Source organism: Rosa rugosa, chromosome 5 (genome assembly GCF_958449725.1).
Source record: "Rosa rugosa chromosome 5, drRosRugo1.1, whole genome shotgun sequence".
In the NCBI taxonomy this organism is placed as follows: domain Eukaryota; kingdom Viridiplantae; phylum Streptophyta; class Magnoliopsida; order Rosales; family Rosaceae; genus Rosa; species Rosa rugosa.
In genome coordinates, this window is record NC_084824.1 from 24,501,080 (window position 1) to 24,523,026 (window position 21,947).

Below are 21,947 nucleotides of genomic sequence, written 5' to 3' on the forward strand. Positions count from 1 at the left end.
TGTTTTTTTTTTTTTTTTTTTGAATAGAAGTTGATTGTTATTCAAAAATCAACAGCCAAATGGCCATAGCTTACAAAACTTACATAAGAATTCCGGCAAGAAAATCTGGTAAAACCTATCCAAGCTAAAGCAAACTAATTAACATCAATGGGAAGCTCACAATTAAGCAAGCCTATCCAAGCATGACAAAGCTTCGCCTCCTACAGAAAGAATCATTCAACTAGTCCTCACTTGCCAATCACGCAATTGTGGTACAAGCAAGGAACTAGAAACGTCATAGAAAGGCTCCTAGAAACTTAACCACACTCACACAGGTTTAAAACCCTTACCAAAATAACTAAACAATAAGCAACTCCTTCCCATCCAAGTTGGAGCTTAAATCCACATTTTCAGTATCACATTTTGCTTCAAGAGTTTTAATTCGGCGTCTAGAAGGACGACCCCACTTCTTTGGAGCTGGCACACTCGAGATCGGGACCTCCACCAACTCACCAAACTGAAATTCCGGAGGTATAAATGCCAAACCTGGCTTGAAACTCTTCTTTTTCACTCCTAAAGCCAACTTTGGTCATTTTCCAGCAGATCCAGGCCCAGCAAAAAGCCCAGCAGATCCCTCCTTGTCTGCCACGAGGCCCAGTCCAAACCTTGCGGTCAACCCTAATTCATAATTAGGGTTTCCTGCGTTTTCCGGAGCAGCCAACGCTGCAATTGTTGCAGCTGTCGACACCGGGGCCATCCACCACCACCAACGCCATGGCAGTCGCCTCCGATGACAAACCACATCCCGCCAGCACCATCTCCATCTCCACGACTGCCGCCACAGCAGCCTGCACTCCGGAAACAGATTCCAGCCCTACCCCTGCACAACCCGACTCCACAGCATCCGGCACCTCCAGCGACGCCTCCGCCTCCAGTCGCTTATCACAAAGCCCACCGCCATGCCCAAAGAATCCACACGCCTTGCAAAGCCCATGGCACTTCTCGTACTAGAGCTCCACCCACACCGAAACCATCGGCGAGAACGCAAACTGTCGCTGTGCCCATATCTGCCGGCACACATCCTGGATCACAAGGATCCTCTGAACCGTGTCTTTCCTCTGCACAGCCCCCTGGTCAATCCGAACGAAAGTCCCCAGAGCATGACTAATCATCGTCAGCGCCTTCTCGTTGCGCATAGCTATAAGCAAGCCTCTCACCGTCACCCAAACCTCAAGAGAGTGCAGCGGTACCTCGTCGAGAGCCGAAATACCATCATAATCTGCTAGTAGCAGCATGGAGTTGTTGTAGAACCATGGGCCTCCAGAAAGAACCCGATTCTTCACCTCCCTATCCTTGAATTGGAAGACGAAGATGTCCTCCTCTTCCTGCCGAATCAGAACTCTCTCTCTTAATCCCCAACCACAATGTGTTATCATATAGGCGGTAAACCATTATATTTTGACTAAAAACACGTATGTTCTCATTGGTGTAATGAAGTTCTCCGTTGCATAATTTCCATCGTTGAAGTTGTAAATTACTTTCAGTCGACGCAATTTACCACAAACTACAACAATTGATGTAAAAAGGATAATTTTTGTTCTAATTGTAGTAATTACTCCACCTACAACCTATTTACTAGTTTATGGACATTTAAAAATGACACATGTCAAAATTTAAGCGAGTAACCTGTTAACCGGTTCAATTGGTTTCCACTACATTAATTTATTTAAAAAAAAAAAAAATGAGGGTATGGCATACATCAAGGTACCCTAGACGACCCCCGTACTCTGATGTTTCTTCAATGACGATGATTGTAATAGAAGTAGCCCAAACTCAAGTCTATGCCTTCAGAACAGATCTTTTCCATTTTCTCCTTGATCAATAAGAAGATATTAGACTGCAATCAAGTTCACAAGCTTAATGAAAATGTGAAAAACTGATTTACTCTGCAGATTTCTCTACCTTTATCTCATTACTATGTTCACAGTTCTGTTCCATTCACTGGTTTTCTGTACCCATAGCTTATTTTAGCTTCTTGGATGAGAAAAAATAAATATTGCATGGACACAAAACTGAGAGATATTCGAGTGCTTGTGAGCCTTGGCCCTGTAATTGGGGCATGTCGTTTACTTTCATGGTATATGGTGCTTAAAGTGAGTTGGAATCAAGTGGCCGGATGCCATAGAAAAAGAAAAAGCAAAATAAATTCTCTTTCTTTCCAAGACTAGATTACAAGATAGGTAGCTATTTGGATCTTCACTCGTCCAGAATTAACATTAGTTTTGAACGTACCATGATCATTTCTTCTTTAACCCATTCACCTGTGCTAGTTTGCTGCTTGAACGTTAAAAGTTAAAATACACAGAAGAGACTAAAGTGTGAAAAATTTACGAGTGCTAGTTTGCTGCTTGACTGCTTGAGGTACCATTACCCTTTTAAAAATGGATAAAATTAATTTGGTAGCAGGGAATAGAGCATCAATTTTGAAAAGAAAAATGTACGTAAATGATTATGTGTAACCTGATTAATGTCAATTAATTGGAGTCGAAGGATCCCGTTGAAAGAGAAATGTAGTAAACAAAATCTGATGTTGCCAACTGATGATGATCAAAAAATGAAACTCAATAAATCATGACCTGTGGTAATCTTTTTCCATGGCAGATTGTCAAAATTACATAAATTATTCTCTGCACTTTCAATTATTTTTGCTTCATCTGTCATGAGAAAAAAAGCTTATTCTTTGAAGGAGATCAATATTCCCAGGTGTGTGTGGTACATGAGATTATCCTCAAGCCAAGAATATAAAGGATGCCTCTAATTGCCTTATTCTCAATCCAAGTATTATATATTCTCTCTTTCTATGTTCTTTCTTTTTAAGTATTATTCTTTCTTAAACTGATTATGTACAAATGCGAATGCGTGTGCTTTTAGAAATAGAATATGACGATGTTAGAGCCAAGTAAAGTATTGCCGCAAGCTTTTCTACATTTATATGCCAAGCAAAGAATTTAATGATTACTCTCACACCATCTATCTGTGTATAAATTGAGAGTTCATACATCCACATGAGACCAATGATTAGAAAATCTATCACTTAACTAATTGTTATCAAATATGGCAGCTGAATTTCTGCTTACTTTTGGTGCTGAGGGTGTGCTGAAGAAGGTGTCTTCACTTGTCAATGAGCAAATCAGTCTTGCATGGGGGTTCAAAGGAGATCTGAAGAAGCTAGGCGAGTCGTTATCACTAATCCAGAACATCTTGAATGATGCGGCGGAGAAACCACAAGCTCTGGATCGAGGCAAGGTAGTGGAAGGATGGGTGAAGAAACTCAAAGGCGTAGCTGATGATGCAGACAATGTGCTGGATGAATGCAACTATGAAGTTCTCCGACGTAAGGTTGAACTGCAAAACCACATGAAGAGGAAGGTACTCAACTTTCTTTCTGCATCCAATCCCATTATATTTCGCCATAAAATGGCAAATAGGATAAAGCATATCAATGCATCACTTTTGGATCTCAAGAGTGATGCATCTCTCATTGGATTAATTGAAAGAAGAATAGATGCAACTCCGCAAGGTGTACGGCCGGACAGAAATCAAACCGACTCATTCTTTGAGCCGGATGAAAAGGTCATTGGAAGGGAGGGTGTTGTGTCAAACATTGTTGAGAGCTTGACCAACTCCACCAATCAGCAGATCAATCTTTCAGTTATGGCCATTGTGGGAATGCCGGGATTGGGAAAGACGACTTTGGCTAAATCAGTGTACCATAAACCTGCCATAGATACACACTTCGACAAAAAAATATGGGTGTGTGTATCTAACATTTTTGAAGTGAATACGATTTTAAACCAGATGTTAGAATCTCTAAAGAGGGATAAGGCAGGAATGATGACAAATCAAGATGCATTGCTTAAATCTCTTCAAGAAGAGCTACAAGGGAAGAGATATGTTCTTATCCTAGATGATGTTTGGAATGAAGATAGTATAAAATGGGAGAGTTTGAGAAGTTGTTTGTCAAAGCTCAATTCTGCTCCGGGAAGCAACATCATCATCACTACTCGCAGTGCCAAGGTGGCATCAATTTCAGAAACACTTACTCGGTGTGAATTGGACAAACTATCAAATGACGAATGTTGGTCCATCTTGAAGCAAAGAGCATTGTTTTCATATGGCAATGATCCAGACCGAGAGAGAATTGGAAAGGAAATTGCTAAGAAGTGTGGAGGTGTCCCGTTAGTGGCAAAGGTATGTACAAGTATAACCAGACTTCCCTTTCCAAGTTTTTCTTGTTTTATTCTTTTTAATTTTTTTAAAGAAGGGTTGGTGCAGCTGCCCTCAAGCCTTGTTTTATTCTTATCTTATGCCAAATTTGTGATAAGAGCAGATAGAAAGAGAATATATGCTACAAAAATAAGAACAACACTCAATGATTTATTTTAGTAATTTTTCGTATTATACGAGAATAAAACACATACTTACTTTTTTTATAAAAAAAATACTTTCGTACTTCGTATTTTTAAAAGGGACTCGTTAAATTTCTCATACTTTTGAAACCAAGAATATTATACACGTACTATACACGACTTTTACATTTTTTTCGTATTTTACACATATTATTGAACAAAAATGACTATAAATTAATAATTTTAATTAAAAAATTAATTATTTAATTAATTAAAAATATTTTGCCAAACTTTTTAACGAACTATTTGATAAAATATCCACATACGTATTTTTCGCATGCTATACACATCCCTTTTTTTACTGACTATGTTTTTTATAGAACCAGAAGTGTCACAATTAAGTCTTAACTTTAATTAGTCTAGTAGAGTGTAACCTACCATTTGCTCATTCCATCAATCCATCCTACTTTCTAATTAAATCCTGGTACAATGATATTTCAAAATTGAACTTTGCTTATTTAATTATCGAAATTTCGCAAAACACATATTTCAACTTAAACTAAAATTTAGTTTACCATTATGTCCCCATTAATATCTACCTTTAAATTTTAGTTGCCAAAATATCATATCTACATTATAATTTACTATAGAAAAAACATGATGGAAAGTTGCAATAAATTTTATGATTAAAACTCATTAGAGAAGTTTGAAATATCTTCGAATATAAGAGTACTGCAAATCAAAAAAGTGCAGAACGTTGATTCATGGGATAAGAATCAATGATTTTTTTCTATTTCAGCTGCCGGTTGTTTTCCCTTTGTATTATATGGATTGGTGTATTTTATGTGTATAGTATGTTTGATGTTGAAATACTTGCAATTTACCCAATCAATAAGAACAGTATAACAAAAATATGTTTTTTTTTTTTTTTTCTGAATTATACGTGTATAGACATATAATAAATGCTATACGCATTTTATCTATTATCTAATAGATTTCACTGATATAGGTATGAATGTAGTGGGGTGGGGATAAATTAAAACAAAGTAATTAATTTGCTCTGATTTATTTATAGCCCTTGTTTAGAAAGAAGAAGAAAAGTTGCATTGAAAATAAAAATCTCAACAATGTTTGTCAATTCAATTGACCAATTGAGTGTTCACATCAAAACTGTTGGATTGGTTATTAAATCCAAGCCCTCCCCAAACAGTTTTTAGAATAGCCCAACCAGCCACTTGTGGAGATGGGACTTGGAAATTTTGAATCTAAAATGGAAAGGTTTGGGTGGTTTGCTTCCATTAGAAATGGCGTTTTATATAAATGTAGTGCAATCCAATTATGCGATGTCATTAAATTGGTTTGAGTGGATTTCTTTTACTGGGACATGAAGTGTGTTCTCCATTTCTTTTCCCCTTCTTTTTTCTTTTTCGGTCATTTTCCCCTTCTTTTCCAAGTTTTTTTATTTAGTGGGTAGACTTTTAAGATGTGTTTTCTTTAGCTGTGTACTGTACATGAAGTTAACTATTTTACTTTAAAGCACACAACTTCACCTTGTTAATCAATACATACATCAATGGATTTTCTAAATTTTTAACTGATATAATTACAGGTTTTAGGAGGCATGATGCGTACTAAAAATAGTACAGAAGAATGGTTGTCAATTCAAGCAAGTCGAATATGGGAATTACCCGAAGGAGATGAAAGAATCATGTCTGTTTTAAAGTTGAGTTTTCAAAATTTGAAATCATCACTTTTGAAACAATGCTTTGCATATTGCTCAATGTTCCCGGAAGATTTCACAATTGAAAGAGAAAAGTTGATCCAACTATGGATGGCTCAGGGATTTCTCCATCCTTATCCTGGTCAGCATATGCAACAAATGGAGGATATAGGTAATGAGTATTTCAATATTTTATATCAAAACTCCTTATTCCAAGATGCTACCAAGGATGACGATGACATTATAGAGGACTGCAAAATGCACGATCTTGTGCATGATCTTGCAAAAGAAGTTTCCAAATGTGAGAGTTTGATGCAGGATTTAAATAATGTGATAGAGGATCACGATACACGTACCTGAGATTCGACATGTTTCACGAGTTTCTACTTCAACACTAGAAAGAATGTCAGAGTTGAGTATTGCAAGGTTGCGCTCTCTATTTATGAGTGATCAAGTCCCCAAAACCATTTTCCTAAAGTTGAGAGCTTTACATGTCTTAGATTTAGAAGAGGCGGGTATAGAGGAGTTGCCGAATTCAATTGGCAAGTTGAAGCATTTGAGGTATCTAAACATTTCCAACACAAGAATCAAGGCACTCCCAAAATCTATTGGCAAGCTCTATAACCTTCAAACACTGAGAATGCAGGGTACATATCTCGTAAAGTTGCCGCAGGAAATGAAAAACTTGATCAACTTGAGACATGTTTATTTTGATGAGGAAATTGAGATTCCAGCTGGGATATTGGGGCAATTGTCCAATCTTAGAACATTACGACCTTACTTCAGTGTGGGCAAGGAGATGGGACCTGGAATTGGAGAGTTAGGTGGCCTGAAGCAATTGAAAGGCCAACTAATTATTAAGAATCTAGAACATGTGAAGAGTGAAGACGAAGCGAAGAAGGCAAAATTGGAGGAGAAGAGAAATGTATGCGGGCTAAAATTTAAATGGACAAGAGACGGCAACAATGAGGAAGGGTCGGAGAGTAGCACAAGCAGCAGCATTAATGAGGAACATGTACTAGAAGGCCTCCGACCAAATACTAATTTGCAAAGGCTGCAGATTAAAGGATTCAGGGGTGCCAGATTTCCGTCATGGGTGATGTGTCTCAACAACTTGAAGAAGATTAAATTATCCGACTGCCCCAATTGTGAAGGAGTTCCAGCACTGGGTCAGCTACCTAATCTTAAACATGTCGAGATTAACGAGATGGAAAACCTAAAACGTGTGGGAGCTGATGGGCTAGACTCGTTCCCTCTTGTTGAGCATATGAGTATAACGGTTTGTCCCAGCCTAGAGTCGGTTCGGATCACACAGGGCATTGCTTCTCTCCGTGAATTGATCATAGGGGATTGTAATGGATTGTCAAGCCTACTGATTGGGCCCGATTGCTGCACCTCTATTCAAAAATTGAAGATTTGGGGCTGTCCTAATCTAACATCACTTCCAACCACACAGGGGGGCATTGCATCTCTAGAGTTGGAGATTGCAGAGTGTGATCGATTATCAAGCCTACCAAGTGGGCTCCTCCTACGCTGCACCTCTCTGAAGCTTCAAGATTGTCCTAATCTAACATCAATATTTCCCATCACACAGCAAATGCCATCATCTCTCCGTCAACTGTCGATTGCAAGGTGTACGGGATTATCAAGTCTACCACTAAGCGGGCTCCTCTCTCTTGAGCAATTGGATATATCCGGTTGCTCTTGTCTAGCACCATCCATTTCAGTCCCATCAGGCGTCCTCCGCAGATTGATTGTTCTTAATTGTGAGGAATTGACATCCATTTCAATGACGGCGTCAAGTCTTCTACTTTTGGAGTTGTGTATATGCAATTGCAATAATCTACAATCTATTGTTCCAGCAGATTTACAGGGCTTCCCATGTCTCCGTGAGTTGATAATAGGGGATTGTGGGAAATTAAAATATCTGCCGACAGGGTTTCACTGCCTCACCCGATTGAAGAAACTGTTTATTGGCGGGTTCTGGGAGGAGCTCCATTCCTTCCCTGAGTTTCAGCTTCCACCACATTCACAACTTGAAAGGTTAACCTTGAGAGGGTGGCCTAAGCTCAAGTCTCTGCCCCAGCAAATTCAGCACTTGACTTGTCTAAACACTTTGTGGATAGTTGAGTTCAGCGGAGTGGAGGCTCTTCCTGAGTGGTTGGGAAATCTCACATCTCTTGAGAATCTGTGTATTCGGTCTTGTGAGAATCTCAAGAATCTACCTACACTCCAAGCTATGCAACGCCTCACCAAATTGAAGATGCTCGATGTTACGGGATGTCCCCTCCTCAAGGAAAATTGCACCAAGGACACAGGCCCTGAATGGCCCAAGATTGCTCATATCCCACATATCAACAGTATGCAACTTTTTTATCAAACGCTATTTATCCTTTTCCATTTAACAACTCATATTGATTGTTATGTCTCATTTTTCATCTTTCTTTCTTAACTCAGTCCGGTATTATTGAAGCTATGCAATGCCCAATGGTTTGTCACATATCAAGAGAATAACGTAGGTGCGTACCATACCATCAATAAATTTCAATCCCAGTTGCCTGAATTTTCTCCTTAATTTAAGTCTCTTCTTCTTACACACACAGTTTTATTCTTTCATTTAATGGTTCAATTACTTTTCCCCTGTACTGTATGGTTTATAATTTGCTCATTTTGACTAAACATAGTGCACCAGATAATCATTTGATCTAATCATACAAATTTTATTCTGTCATGGAGGATACAGATCGATATGGTCCAACATCAATGTTAGAGACTAGTTGCTGCTGAATCTATTAAGGACCTCACCAAATTAATAATGCAGCTGGAAATTTGTGGCTTTTACCACCTATATATGCAATATTATGCTGAGGGGTGTCCCAGTTGTACTAGATTAGTTGTATTCCAATAATTTGTAGATATGCCAAATGCTACATTCATATCCTAGTTGTGTAGATCTCCATTTGAAGTCAACTGTAAACTTTTGAGATCCCTATCACCTCCACATCTTATGTGTTGCTCTCTCTCTCTCTCTGTTTTTTGTTTTTTTTTTCATTCCAACAAAACAATTCAACATAGTTTTTGTGCCATTGCCTGTTGTGGAAAATCAGTTTGAAGCATTTTTGAAATGAAGCAAACTTGTTTATCCTTGTCTCATTTCTTTTTTTCCTCAGCACTAAACTAAATCTCTTTTTGAAAATTGAACTCAGGTCTGCAATAATTAAAGCTATGAGAATCCTCACTAATCTAGCAGAACAGGATATTCGTCGGTCCAAGTTTCAGGGGAAACATTGCCTTGAGGTGTGAGAATATTCCATTTTTGCGGATTACTTTCATTCAAGTTATGAAGTACAACAATTCCTAATGTAAGCTCTTCAGATCACTACCTTCTCTTCCCTTCCAGGTTTAGACTAATATAAGATCGATTAACTTGCTATATTTTTTCCCGATGGCTGGTAATTACCATTGTTCTGTAATAATTTTCAACTCTTCACAGGCACACTTTATCGTACTCAAAATGGAAGAACAACTGATGATGTGCGATGGACACAGACCTGGTACAGGTAGTTTAGTTCTCTTTACCTTTGCATGGTAATTTATTCATTTCATTGAAGATAATGGTAACCATGAGTTCAATCCTAATACAGTACACTTCCATCTAATCATAACAAATGAGCAGTTACCAGAATTGAGAATATAACTATTCTTGATTTCAGTATTTCTGTGCTTCACTTGTATGCAACTGGTTTATTTTCAATCCTAACTAATTTTTTGAAATAGTTCCTTCTCCCTGGATATGTGGTACTTACCCTTGTTTAAAGTTATGAAATATTGATTCTAAGTAATAGTATGGAATTGTTGCAAACCTGCAGCATTTTTAGTTTCCTTACTTTCCTAACCTGCAAATAGAACCATAGTCTGTCATAAATAATTACATCTAGCATCAATTCCAGATTTCCAGTACAAATAATCTAAAGATCATGCAAACTGTGTTGAAATTCAAATGCATGGTTTAAAGTAATGAAGAAATGTTGCCATTTAAGTTGAGCAAATCAAACATTACAAGCGAGAAGACCAGTTTCGGTCAGCTATCATTATCAGTCATTGTTTTGAAGCTGCAATTTTTGTTTCTGAAGTTTAATTCAACATCTTCTGTTTTTTTCTTTTTTTCTCCCCTTTCAGTAGTTAATTGTTCCATTTATTATTCTCAATAGCATTACGCAATGTGGAAGACTTCATTGTTGCACTTTGTAGTACAACAATATTATGTAAATTCACACCTTACACAATGACACCGTTCATTTATCTCATATGAAACCCAGTATTCTGACTCCTCTCTTCTGTTACATCAAATTTTTAGGTCCAAAGATGAAGGAATTGGAGCACCCAGTTCATGATCTCTGGTGCCTACCACAGTTTTCAAATCGGTTAATTCGGCTCTTGGGAAAGGGTTGCAACTTTGGCCGGTTTGAGAACAAGCTTCCCTCAACAGTTTGGATAAGCTCCACTCTGTGAAACAAAAGTCTTGTAGCATTTGTGGCCTTGTGGAACCTTCTGTCAGAATTCTCATTCATGCAATCTCTTGGTCCTTGGCCTATGAGAGCTCCAGTTATCCTGAATGGAGCGATAAACGGGTGCCCTGGTCAATTTGATACTATGGCCTTGGTTTGGAGCAACTCAAGTATTGTTAGAAGCTTTGGAGGGAACAACATTGCCTCCTTGTGTAATCTGGTATTTCACCATTTGCCTTTGCTTTTAGGAAGTTTTTGCTCTGTACCATGAATTATGTAGGGATTAGTCTGAGTCGTCTGACATCAATCAGAACCAAGTGAAAACATTCTAAATATGTATGCTAATACTGTACAAGGCTGCTAGCAGCACATTAGATTTAAAGGAATCAATGATCAATATGACTAGTGCACTGGTTCTGATCTTGAGGCTCTAGTAGAATAACTGCTTCTCATAAATGCCAGTGGCTCTCAAATTGGATTTAAAGGATGATTTTGTACTTGGATTGCTAGACAGTAGAGGCCATCAGTTTCTACGTCTGCCAATCTTGACCATCTCTCAAATAACAAAGAAATAGAATCTACACTGAAGCAACATAGAACTGACCATATCACAAAGAGGGTAACCCTGTAACATGAACCGATAAATAGCCACCTTAATACCTTAAAACAAAGGAAAATATATTTGAGGATACCAGAAGAGCTAATCCTTAAAAACAATGGTAACTCCCAATGACTGTAAATCCTTCTTTTTATGCAGCAAAATTTATTAGACCCTTCAAATCTGGAACTTGAACATATAGGACCTTGCTGGAAATAGGAACTGAGAATATGAGGTGGGAATCAACGAGCTTTGTCCGGCTGTTCCGCCTTCTAATTACAGGGATCGAACCTCTGCTCATCATGACCATCTATATTGACATCTAGCTAGTATAGGTGGTAGATGGAACATGATCTTATGTGAATTAACAAACATTACTTTGTTGAACAATAAACAACACTAGAAATCAACCCCATGCTATGTCGCGGGTATGTTATATGTTTAACTACAGCAAATACGAACATTCGAAACTTTATACAAGTAACCAAAATATCTTCTATAGATTCCAAAATCTGGTATGTTAACCAGATACATACATATTGCAAAAAAATGGTTAGGCTTAGCAAAAGTGTTCTATGGTTGTAGTTAGAACTTAGAACCAACTATTTTACATTGACTCCTCTGATGTGTCCAGTTGATTTCTTCATGTCTGCTGCATCTTTCTTCATGTCATTGCATCTTTCTCAAGTGGAGTGAAGGATTGAATGCTTTTGCAAATTGCTCATTAGAAATCTCAGATTGACATGATTTAATAGGACTACAGGTAGGAAGTTAGGAATAGAGGAGAGGAAACTATGTTGAAAAGAAAATCATGATGCGTCAATGTTTGAAATAAAAGATAGTCACTTTACCTTGAGATTGAGGCGTGGTGATGCTCCGGCATCATTACCTGAAACAATTAATCACCATTAAATTCAAGATCCCAATTAATGTTGCTTGATTAATTTGATCTGAATGTTAATTGTTTAGTAAGTTTGTACCAACTATAATATGTTTAACGACAATGGCATACGAATCAGCCCCAACAAATAATTTGAAGCTTGAGACCACTGCATTACAACCAAAAGAAACCACATGATGAATAACTATGTCTGCATTTTTCTTTGATTTTAGGATCTTAAGTGTATGGTTTTTGAGAATACGAAGCATTACTGATTGGAAAAAGGCGTAAACCTGTGATGCTGTTTTTGTATCGGAGGTAGCATATTCTTTTGCATCAATTGCATAGAAGAAACCAGTGGCAACAGGTCATCTATAAACAATGTACTTACATTCTGAAAATTTGCTACAAATATCAATTTTGTCAGAAAACTAAGATCAATAAAACAGAAGCTTAACGAAAGTGGGAAGATACCAACCCTTGTCCATGAGTATGGGTAGTAAAAGTTTTTGGTATACCTCCATCATACTCTGTAAAGTTGAAATCCAAAGGACCTGTACAAAATTTAAACCAGGAGTCATTTCTTTTTTTCTTCCTCAGCAATTACAGTTACTCGTATGTGAATTTTGTCCGTTAGGATGAAAAAGACAGTACCATTTTAATAAATGAGGCCACTGAAAGCAGAATAACCACGGCCTTTACCGTATCAAAGCAACAAAGGGTCTACTTTGGAGTCTCCCTTTGACTCAATAAAGTAGTAAAACATCTCTGATCCGTTAACAGTCGTATGTCTTCTGAAAGTAAATGTAATTGTAAGATGAGAAGCTAAGTAATTAGGTAAATGCAAGCAACCCAAAAACCTAAATCTTATGACTCCAAAGAAACCCATCTTACAAAATTACACTTACCTAGTGGAGAGCTTGAAAGGAAGTTCACCATCGAATCATGAAAGAGACTTGACCAGTGTGCCACAGTGAACTGCATTTGCCGAGAATATCGGTAGAAGAAGCAAATGCAAACAAACCCAGTTCATAGTTTTGTTGTTAGAACTAAATGCCATTGTTAGACAATGAAAGCTAGTTGCTAAGTTTTGGTTCAGACCAGAAATTGAATGAAAATATCACCAAGGTTTTGCACTTGAAAGAATAAGAAAGCCTGTTTTCAAAATAAGGAACCTATTTTCAAAATAACACCCCTCTTACAAACACCAGCAATTAGAAACAATAAGCCAAGTTGGAACAGCAGCAATTAATAAAACTGAGACCCATATGTCAATAAACTGCAAAATAAATGATGACATTGCATGAGATCGTGCAGACTTGATTATCCAACAAAGTCAGAATTGGACATAGTACACTCCCCAACGACCATATATGTTACCAACAATATCTACTCTTAACAGACAAACCAGAGAGTCCCATCAAGTTTTTATTGAATCTGATGTCGGTAGAGTACATCTCAACAAAAATCACAATATCGGTGTGCTTACCTTTTTGTTCTTATATTCAGAATTTGATTTTATCATGTAAGAGCAAAGTTTCAAGTTAAAAATTTTACATTTACTTCAAATCCAATATCCTATGAAGATACACTTGCAAGTCAATACTTCTTATCAATCTATCTATACAACATCTATGTTACATTCTGTAACTTAAACACACTCAGTAACCAAAAGTTTGAATATATAATTGAATTTTGTATTATCAAAAGAATCGGTGCATCATCCACTCAAACTGACAGACATACTATTTTCAGGGAAAAAGATTCAATCAATGCAATTAAAATAAATGTATTCCTGAGCTTAAAGAAAAAAAGTCTACAAAAGAAAAGAAAAATCACACACATGGTTGAAATCAAAGATTAATTGAATTGAGAATCTACCATTCTGCAAATGCAGATGTCCCAGGCCTTAGTAAATCGGCATTCAGCTGAGGAAATGAAAATTCTCAATAACAGACCAAAACAGACAAATTACAGCATCGACAATGCAGATTTGTTATATGGCAGACTAAATCTTCCATTCTGCCTCTTAAAATTTTACCATGAAGTTAACTCTATGCTTTCATATTACATCTAGTTGTTTGTGTTATGGCATAGTAATGATATGAATAATAAACCAGCAGACTTACATCAATTATAAGAGGCTGACTCTTCAGTCCAAACTTCAGACGGTTCTTTGCCTCATAAATATTATACAATATCCCTTGATTTAGTTCCAGCAGGCACTGGAATCATTACATTAACCTCCTGCAAACTCTGGGTCCATGAGTATTTCTCCAAATCAAGCCCAAATGTTTGGAACTGCACAGAAATTATAAAAGTTAAAATCAAGAAATATATAACTATACTCTTTGTGCTAGGCAGTGAACATAATTAGCATCTGTATGAGAAATCGATTAAAACGCCTACAAATATTCTGTGCTTCGTCATTCCAGTACCACAACAATTGTCTTTCCCCAAGCATATGGCTCAAGACCACCGATATTTTACAAATCCCCAAATAAGCCACAGAACAACAAATTAAAAATCTTCAACACAAATCACACAGTTTAATTAAGCACTGCCCATATTGAATTTTCAAAATTACATCACATTTGTTAACAGACTCCAAGTTCAAAACTTCCCTCACTATATAAACGCATTGTTCTCAGTGGGAAATTCCAAACCAATTCTTGAGTTCATACATTTCATCCTTGTCAGATTCCAGGTTCAAAACATGTTCTTCCACGTACACTAATCAAACAGAGAGATACAAACAACGCACCAAGAACGTCTGTCGCATTGCAATCCTAAGTGAAAGAGTGTGAAGAGACAGAAGAAACAACTAAAAGCAACAAACTAACTCAGCTAGAGAAACACGATATATTACTCATTGAATAAGTTTACTGTTTCACTATTAATTAAACATTGCATAGACCTCTCCTTCTTATCAAACTTCAGAACTGAAGCTAATTATAGCACATGTTGGAATAGCCTTTGGGCCTTCGAATCAAGTCAGGCCTTTCCATGAACAAAGGCTGTGATATTGCCATGAACATACTCTCATGAGTAAACCTAATTATAATTCATGATAAACACAAACAACACTTGCATTTCGTAATGACTGGTGCATCAGAAAAAAACTTAACTGGAAGCAAAAAAGTACTCGATGCAAGCATACCTCATTTTCAACCAGAAACTTAATTTGTACTCCCCATGAAGAGCATGTGTTCTGTAAATCATATATTTAAACATTCAATATGTCAATAATGTTTGCATAACAACATTTAGGCACCCTATAAAGAACGGTATAAGCATGTGTGCCACAAACCAAGAAAGTGTGCAAGCCCCTGTGCTTCCATAGGGTCAGAGAAGCTGCCTATTCCGACGCACATTGCTGCTGCTGCCTGCAAAGACGATCAAACATCGTTATATATCCGACATAATCAATGCATGTAGCTGAGTGAGTTGATAACTTAATCACATTCAGTCAGTTGTCGTAGTGGAACCTCTAAATGATCGATAAGAGAAAGTAATACAACTTTCCTACCAGATAAGCTATTTTTATCAATGCAGTGCTAATTTTATCAATTTACCCCAACTGGGTTTTCAACACAGAAACCAAAATTTGCAAAAACAGCCCAAAAGTTTGACCCTTTAAACACATTTGACCAACTTTTTGGATGTTCTTCGAAACACACCCACACAGAGGGAGTTGTTTGATCATTACACGATGCAAGGGGTACATATCTAACCAGAAATATTTGCTTTATGTGATAACTGGAGGGTAAATGTCTCTTAAGATTCCAACTTTGTCTACAAAAGAACTTGATAAGCCAGATGGGCATTGCTGAGTCTAAATTAATTAAAATGATGCACCAACCACCTTAGTTTTCATTATTTGGGCAATTTTTATTTGTTTTTTTTTTTTTTTATCAATTATAGATATGGGCATTGCTAAACCCATTAAGATTTTTTTCTTTGTTTTTTTTTTTTTTAATACCATTTTATCCTCACCTTTGTTACTTAGAGAGAGAGAGAGAAACCATAAGGGACTTCACCGGAGCCCCGTCACCGGCAGCTGGAATCCGGCCAACTTTCACCGGATTCCGGTCACCAGCCACTGGCCGCCACCCAACAGACTTTTCTGAAAACCTCACCGGAAATGTTTATTGCCCCCCAATAGAGGGGCATAGTCTATTGCCCCCAATAGAACTTTCGGTCACCGGAATGGGAACTAATCTTCCTAAATTTAAACAAATAAAACTTTGAGATTACATCAATTCAAAACGTCTATTACCCCCCAATAGACGTCTATTGCACGTCTATTAGGGGGCAATAGACGTCTATTACCCCTAAATAAAACAATTTTTTTTTCTTTTTTCTTTGATTATAGGCCTTCTGCCCTATTTTATCTATTAAAAAAAAAAAAAAACGTTGTCCAAAAAAAAAAAACGACATCGTCCAAAAAAAAAAGGAAGAAGCGGTCGATCTCAGACGGAAAAAAAAAATTGCAGAGGGATCCGGTCTTCAGACCCTTCGTCTCCGGCAAAGAATCAACGGAAGGTCCAGATTTGGAGCTTTCTGGAGGAGAGTTCGAGTTCCGGCTGGAAGATCCGGTCGCCGTGCTTCCCGCTGATTAGCTCTGAACGCAGTAAAGCTGGGATCGTGTTCTGATCCAATCGGGGTCGGCACGCAGTGAAGGTCCGGCGGTGGTGGGCTTCTGATTTCAGAGCCGCCATGGCGCAGAGAGAGAGAGAGAGGAGAGAGAGAGAGGTCGGTGTACCTCACTGTACCTAGTGGCATGATGTAATATATTAATTAAATTAAGGGCGAAATTGTCATTTCAATTTAAATTGGGTTAGTAGGAACACTACACCAAAACTGGTCTTTTACGGCCCACCATGTGCGCCGTAAAAGCCTATTTACGGCGCACAAAAACACGCTGTAAAAGCTCGCGCCGTAAAAGACCATGGGTCTTTTACGGCATGCAAAAATGCGTCATAAAAGAATAAGTAACACGCCATAAAAGTAGTTCCACAACCATCATTTAGGTCATTTACTACCCACATTGCACGCCGTAAAAGTCCTCATATTAAAGGCGTACACAGCACGCCGTAAAAGAGTGGCTAAACTCCTAGTTAAGGCACACACTGCCCGCCGTAAATGAGGTATGTTCAAACAAAAAAAAAAATTTCCTTTTTCCTCAAATATCATACTCATATTACCCTCATTGTAATTAATTTCATTTATAAAGTAACAACTGTAAATGTATTAGTAAAACTCATTACATCAATCAATTAAAGTCATATCCCTAAACCCTAAACATATTTGAAGTTACCTAACTACAACAGAGGAATTTAAGCAAGTTCATTGTTATACTATAACTGCCTTTGGTTTCCTTTCAATATGCTTCTGTTTCCATGTCCTTCCCTTCTCTGCTGAGCTTTTATTCTCGTCACTCAACTAATAGCTAGCATTGAGCTTTCATCCAACCTATCAACTAGAAACAAACAGCTTCTATCAACATACTTTAAAAGTTTAAATCATCACTTCAATCATATATAAATGAACTGAAGCTTTTAGTTGCAAGGTGTACAAACTTTTGAATTTGATCACTTACATATCACACTAAGATTGCACATACTGACCTCTTCTTTTGTCCAAGGTATCAATTGTTTGAATGTACCAGTGATCGATTCATCTAGTATAGCAAAAGACCTCATTGATCCTATTAAAAATATCATACAGAGGATGTCATTCACCAAGTAAAAACATAAGGTAATTAACTAATAGGACTTTCCAAACAAACATTGCTTACTTTATTTTCTTAATGAACACTAAAGACTATCAGTGGACTCTTTACCTCAAGATTGTTAAGAGTCACACTACACATATATACGATTAATAGAATTCAGTAAAAATTAATATGTACAAGGATCCCTAGGAATGTGTTAATACTAGATATGCATTATGTTCTACCATTCCTTTTTCCATCATATCCCTTGGGCTTCTTTACACTTTTCCACAGGCAGATACAACGACAAAGAAATATATGTAAAAAAATGAGCCTTGATACTTACCAACAGCAACTTTTGTAAGCCCAGGAAGGTCAAGATGTGTCAAGTTGATAACTGCCAGGAATCAAACATAAATTTGTTATGTCAGTAGAAGAGAAGAAGAAAATGTGGTAATCACAACACTACTACTCTCACAATCCGTGGCTAGGTCACTCATTCAACAATGTGGCACACTTTAGTTCTAGTTATACTAGTTTTGGAAATCCTGAAAAAGCCTTCCATCTTATCTGTTTATCATTTTAAGAAATGTGATAATATGCAAAACTTGAGTAGATTTTCCTAAGATTGTAAATGACATTTGAAACAAGATTGTCAAATCCAAGACAAATTACTATGTTAACAGTCTATGAATACCTCCACACATTCTTTCTCATTCCAATTCCCAAAGTGCCGGATGCAAAATAAGTACAAGCAAACAAATCAAGTACCCATTATCTTACCATTAGGAGAATATATGCTAAGATGAATTGGAACACTGGAGATCATTTGCTGCGGCCAGTTTCACGATCTGTCTAGTCTGAAATTTCCTTTCTTACAGCAGCTGTACATACATAATCAATATTGGCATGTTAGTCGTGTGAAGAAAATAAACAAGTAAACAAAAAAGATTAATCAAGCTACTGATTTTCATTTTATTATTCCTTGAGATATACTTTGAAAGTGTAATATGGAAACCTTACTGATATGGATACCAATAAAATTTAAATAGAATTGAAACATAGCAAATTAAATCCAAACGAGCAAAATCAGAAAAAGAATAAGCTCAGCTTGGCTTGTTTCCATGACTGAGCTTGAGCTTAGCTTGGACGCTTCGTACAACTCAGTGACAAATAATCAAACAAATAAAGATGTGCGATTAAATAGAGTAATGGACCACCCAGAGGCTTAATATGAACTTGGGAGGTGACATTAAGCTATTAAGTAATATGGACTCTATAGTCTATACCTTACTAAGTCAATATCACAGATTCAAAGTAGACGAGCATGCAACTCTTATATCTAACATCAATCACTAAACTTTTACTTTGGAAGGCTTCTGATGGACCCAAATTTAAAAACAAGCCTTCTCATTCTAAAAATTTGATTCATTTCAAATTCTTTCAGAAATTATGCCTCTTATATCTAACATTGATCACTACACTTTTGCTTTGGAAAGGCTTCTTGTCTTTCGCTCAAAATGGATCTATTTTTGAAAACAAGCCATCTGATTATACAAAAAATTGCAATCCTAAAACCCAGAAACTAACAAGCCAAGTTTAATTATATAAAAAACCATATATCATTCTGAAGAAGAACCTATTCAGTCTTCCAACAGGAAATCGTTCCCTGCTTTCTGTTACTACAGGTAAATAATTGACCTATCAAACAACTGATGAGCAGCAAGGCTTGCTTCCAAATCTTACTAAAGTATGTCTTGCAGCATAGAAATAACCCATCAGAACCCAAGCTGTAAAAGTAAATTGGACACCAATATTTATCCTTTCCCCACCGCTAACATACCAAAGGTAGAGGAAGCAGCTCATAGTACACTCTGTAAAACTGACTATGCTAGGATTGCTGATAGCTTGAAAGCTATTTCAATGCTTCTGCTTAACACAATAATCATACTCTCTATCTTCATCGCTAAGCAAATTATGCAACAGACTTCAATCAAGCAAAGCATTCACACAGCATCTACTAAGAAATAGGTTATACAGCTGACCAAAGCAGAGTCCGAATACCTGGATCAATCAGAGAGAAAAGAGAAGGTGGAGGAATGAATCGGGAGCTGACCTGGCCACCAACGGCAGCGATGGAGGGAAGCGAGTCCCAAAGAGTCGGTAATGCGCTAGCTTCGCCGTGGTCACCGAGAGCTGTGCAAGCTCTTTGGATTTTGTTGACCAGTGAGCGGTGACGGAGGGAGCTACGAACGGGGTGGGAGTCAAATCGCGTGGATCTGAGAAAACGTTCACGATTCGGAAAAGGTAGATCTGCTATGGGGATTGTGACGGTGATGAGTCGGCTAGACAGAAATAGAGAAAGGAGGTGTGGGGATGTTCGAGAGTATTTGAAAACTTAGACCTGAGCTGCTCAATAACCAGTAGAAAATTATGAAAATCAAAAACCCAAAAAGAGAATTGGAATAGCAATTGGAAGAGGGAAATTTCGCGAGAGAGCCGTGTTGGGCGTCTGAGAGGAGAGAGGTTTCGTTTTCGATGAGCACCTTTATTTCCTTTCACAGAACAAAAGAAAAAAAGGTGGGAAGTTTAAGTTTGGCGAAAAAAATTGAGCGGGCAACACAGTTTGATACCACCTCCATTTGCGGCGCACAACTAATGCACGCACTAAATACCTCATCCTCATTTACGGCATGCAACCAAAGAATGCCGTAAATACCTCTACATAATACTACATTTATGGCGTGCTACCAATGCAAGCCGTAAATAACTCATGACAGGATCTTATTTACGGCGCACTTTTAAAGCACGCCGTAAATAACTCTATGTAACACTACATTTACGGCATGCATTAATTGCACGCCGTAAATGACTAATTTTTACGGCACACATGTATGCACGCCGTAAATTTTAGGCGGTAAAAGCCCAGATTTCTTGTAGTGAAGAACAAAAATCTATTGCTGGGGTAAGTGGGATAAGTATGGCCAATTTTGGTGCTTTGGGTCAAGGAACCTATTTTAATGTTTCAGTTATAAATATTTATATAGTAAGGCATAATTCAAGGTTTACGTCTTATACCTCAAGACTTGCAGTTTAGTGAGGCTCTCCCGAACATGCCTTGATTATGCCTCAGCGATTTAAAACATTAACTAAAACAATGCATTTATTACATGAAAGAAGGATAGACACGCTTTATTCTCAAAAAAAAAAAAGGATAGCATAGAAAAAGGTCTTCAGTACACGGCAGTTGAGCTACACGACCCCATGCTGGGGTCACGTGAAGGGAAAAATGAGATGTTGTTAGTTCTTTAGAGGTTAGTCAATATTCAGATCAACAAGACCAAGAAAAGTGAAATGTAGTAAAATTAAATTTTACCACAACCAAAACGAGGTTGTGTGAAGATAAAAAGTAAGGGCCTGTCCGGTAATGTTTTTAAAAATGATTTTTCAAAAACCGATTTTGAAAATGAAAACGAGAAAACAAGATTGGATTTTTGAGATCCGAAAATGTGTCCGGTAGTTTATTCCAAAAACAATTTTCAAAAATGCGTCCGATACTACTGTATGAAAATACAAAAAACAATGAAAATGTATTCGGTTGTAGTATTTTTAAAATCTCAATTTTCAATATTTAGTGTAGAACTCAATTTTCGTTCTCTGCATGTATATAAAAAAATAAAGAAAACATCACAAGTAATTAATATAAAAGGATTTTTGATGAAGACTATTGGTGATGGAAGAAGAGAGCAACGAGAGAAGATGGCGACTGGAGATGAGAGAGAGACCTGAGAAGAAGAGAGCGACGTGAGAATATGGAAGAGAGCACGTTCTTTTTTTTCTTTGTTTTGGAAAATATATCTCCGTGTTTTTCTAAAATATGAGAATGAAAAGGTGAAAACGTCTATTTGTCGTTTTCCTGTTTTACGAGTAAAATAAAAAATCATTTTCAATTTTTATTTTCTACATCTTTGAAAACAGACCAACGAACGCATTTTCAAGCCATTTTTATTTTATAAAATGAAAAGAATGACTTGAAAACTTTACCGAACGCCACCTAAGCTTTCATTTTTATACTTTGTTTTCAAGATTTGGAATTGATCTTTCCTTGAATTTGGTTATATTAGTTAACAAGCAATA

At 37.2% G+C, this 21,947-nt stretch overlaps 3 protein-coding genes and 1 long non-coding RNA gene across 13 annotated transcripts; 2 read left to right on the plus strand and 2 right to left on the minus strand.

The window, feature by feature from the left end:
• The first annotated feature begins 2,959 nt into the window (after positions 1-2,959).
• Positions 2,960-6,468, plus strand: LOC133710323 (putative disease resistance protein RGA3). Its single transcript, XM_062136364.1, has 2 exons — positions 2,960-4,230; positions 5,998-6,468. Exons 1-2 carry the CDS (start codon positions 3,094-3,096, stop codon positions 6,466-6,468), a joined length of 1,608 nt encoding a protein of 535 aa, XP_061992348.1. The 5' UTR covers positions 2,960-3,093.
• Positions 6,469-6,511: 43 nt separating this feature from the next.
• LOC133710322 (disease resistance protein RGA2-like) lies at positions 6,512-11,058 on the plus strand. Of its 4 annotated transcripts, none has more exons than XR_009846599.1 (5): positions 6,512-8,468; positions 8,566-8,627; positions 9,315-9,470; positions 9,602-9,668; positions 10,466-11,058. XR_009846599.1 is itself a non-coding variant. In XM_062136363.1 (3 exons), the coding sequence occupies exons 1-2, from the start codon at positions 6,512-6,514 to the stop codon at positions 8,577-8,579; spliced, it is 1,971 nt and encodes a 656-aa protein (XP_061992347.1). In that variant the 3' UTR covers positions 8,580-8,627; positions 8,852-9,103. The 4 variants fall into 4 exon arrangements, 1 of the variants encoding a protein (XP_061992347.1); XR_009846600.1 differs by having other exon boundaries at positions 10,474-11,058; XR_009846601.1 differs by having other exon boundaries at positions 8,566-8,623.
• Positions 11,059-11,586: 528 nt separating this feature from the next.
• Positions 11,587-14,378, minus strand: LOC133713141 (uncharacterized). Of its 4 annotated transcripts, none has more exons than XR_009847809.1 (7): positions 14,224-14,378; positions 13,003-13,072; positions 12,749-12,888; positions 12,388-12,648; positions 12,195-12,263; positions 12,066-12,103; positions 11,587-11,971 (listed from the first exon to the last, which is right to left on the minus strand). It is a non-coding gene; the product is annotated as an uncharacterized LOC133713141 (long non-coding RNA). The 4 variants fall into 4 exon arrangements; XR_009847811.1 differs by lacking the exon at positions 14,224-14,378 and having other exon boundaries at positions 12,388-12,488; positions 12,573-12,648; positions 13,003-14,178; XR_009847808.1 differs by lacking the exon at positions 14,224-14,378 and having other exon boundaries at positions 13,003-14,178.
• Positions 14,379-17,307: 2,929 nt separating this feature from the next.
• On the minus strand, positions 17,308-20,436 carry LOC133711016 (phragmoplastin DRP1A-like). 4 transcript variants are annotated; one of them, XM_062137175.1, is made up of 5 exons: positions 19,927-20,436; positions 18,594-18,694; positions 18,157-18,207; positions 17,697-17,804; positions 17,308-17,569 (listed from the first exon to the last, which is right to left on the minus strand). In XM_062137175.1, the coding sequence occupies exons 2-5, from the start codon at positions 18,637-18,639 to the stop codon at positions 17,547-17,549; spliced, it is 228 nt and encodes a 75-aa protein (XP_061993159.1). In that variant the 5' UTR covers positions 18,640-18,694; positions 19,927-20,436; the 3' UTR covers positions 17,308-17,546. The 4 variants fall into 4 exon arrangements, 2 of the variants coding, with proteins under 2 accessions (XP_061993159.1, XP_061993158.1); XM_062137174.1 differs by having other exon boundaries at positions 17,311-17,576; XR_009847020.1 differs by having other exon boundaries at positions 17,313-17,569; positions 17,725-17,804.
• Positions 20,437-21,947: the final 1,511 nt, after the last annotated feature.

Excerpts from the sequence above, each read along its gene's own strand:
- LOC133710323 (XM_062136364.1), top strand. The coding sequence starts at position 3,094 with ATGGCAGCTGAATTTCTGCTTACTTTTGGTGCTGAGGGTGTGCTGAAG. Across the intron at positions 4,231-5,997 it reads GTGTCCCGTTAGTGGCAAAG|GTTTTAGGAGGCATGATGCG; the intron begins GTATGTACAAGT and ends ATATAATTACAG.
- LOC133710322 (XM_062136363.1), top strand. The coding sequence starts at position 6,512 with ATGTCAGAGTTGAGTATTGCAAGGTTGCGCTCTCTATTTATGAGTGAT.
- LOC133711016 (XM_062137174.1), bottom strand. The coding sequence starts at position 18,639 with ATGATCTCCAGTGTTCCAATTCATCTTAGCATATATTCTCCTAATG. Across the intron at positions 18,208-18,593 it reads TAGCATATATTCTCCTAATG|TTATCAACTTGACACATCTT; the intron begins GTAAGATAATGG and ends GATTCCTGGCAG. Across the intron at positions 17,805-18,156 it reads GCTTACAAAAGTTGCTGTTG|GATCAATGAGGTCTTTTGCT; the intron begins GTAAGTATCAAG and ends TATTTTTAATAG.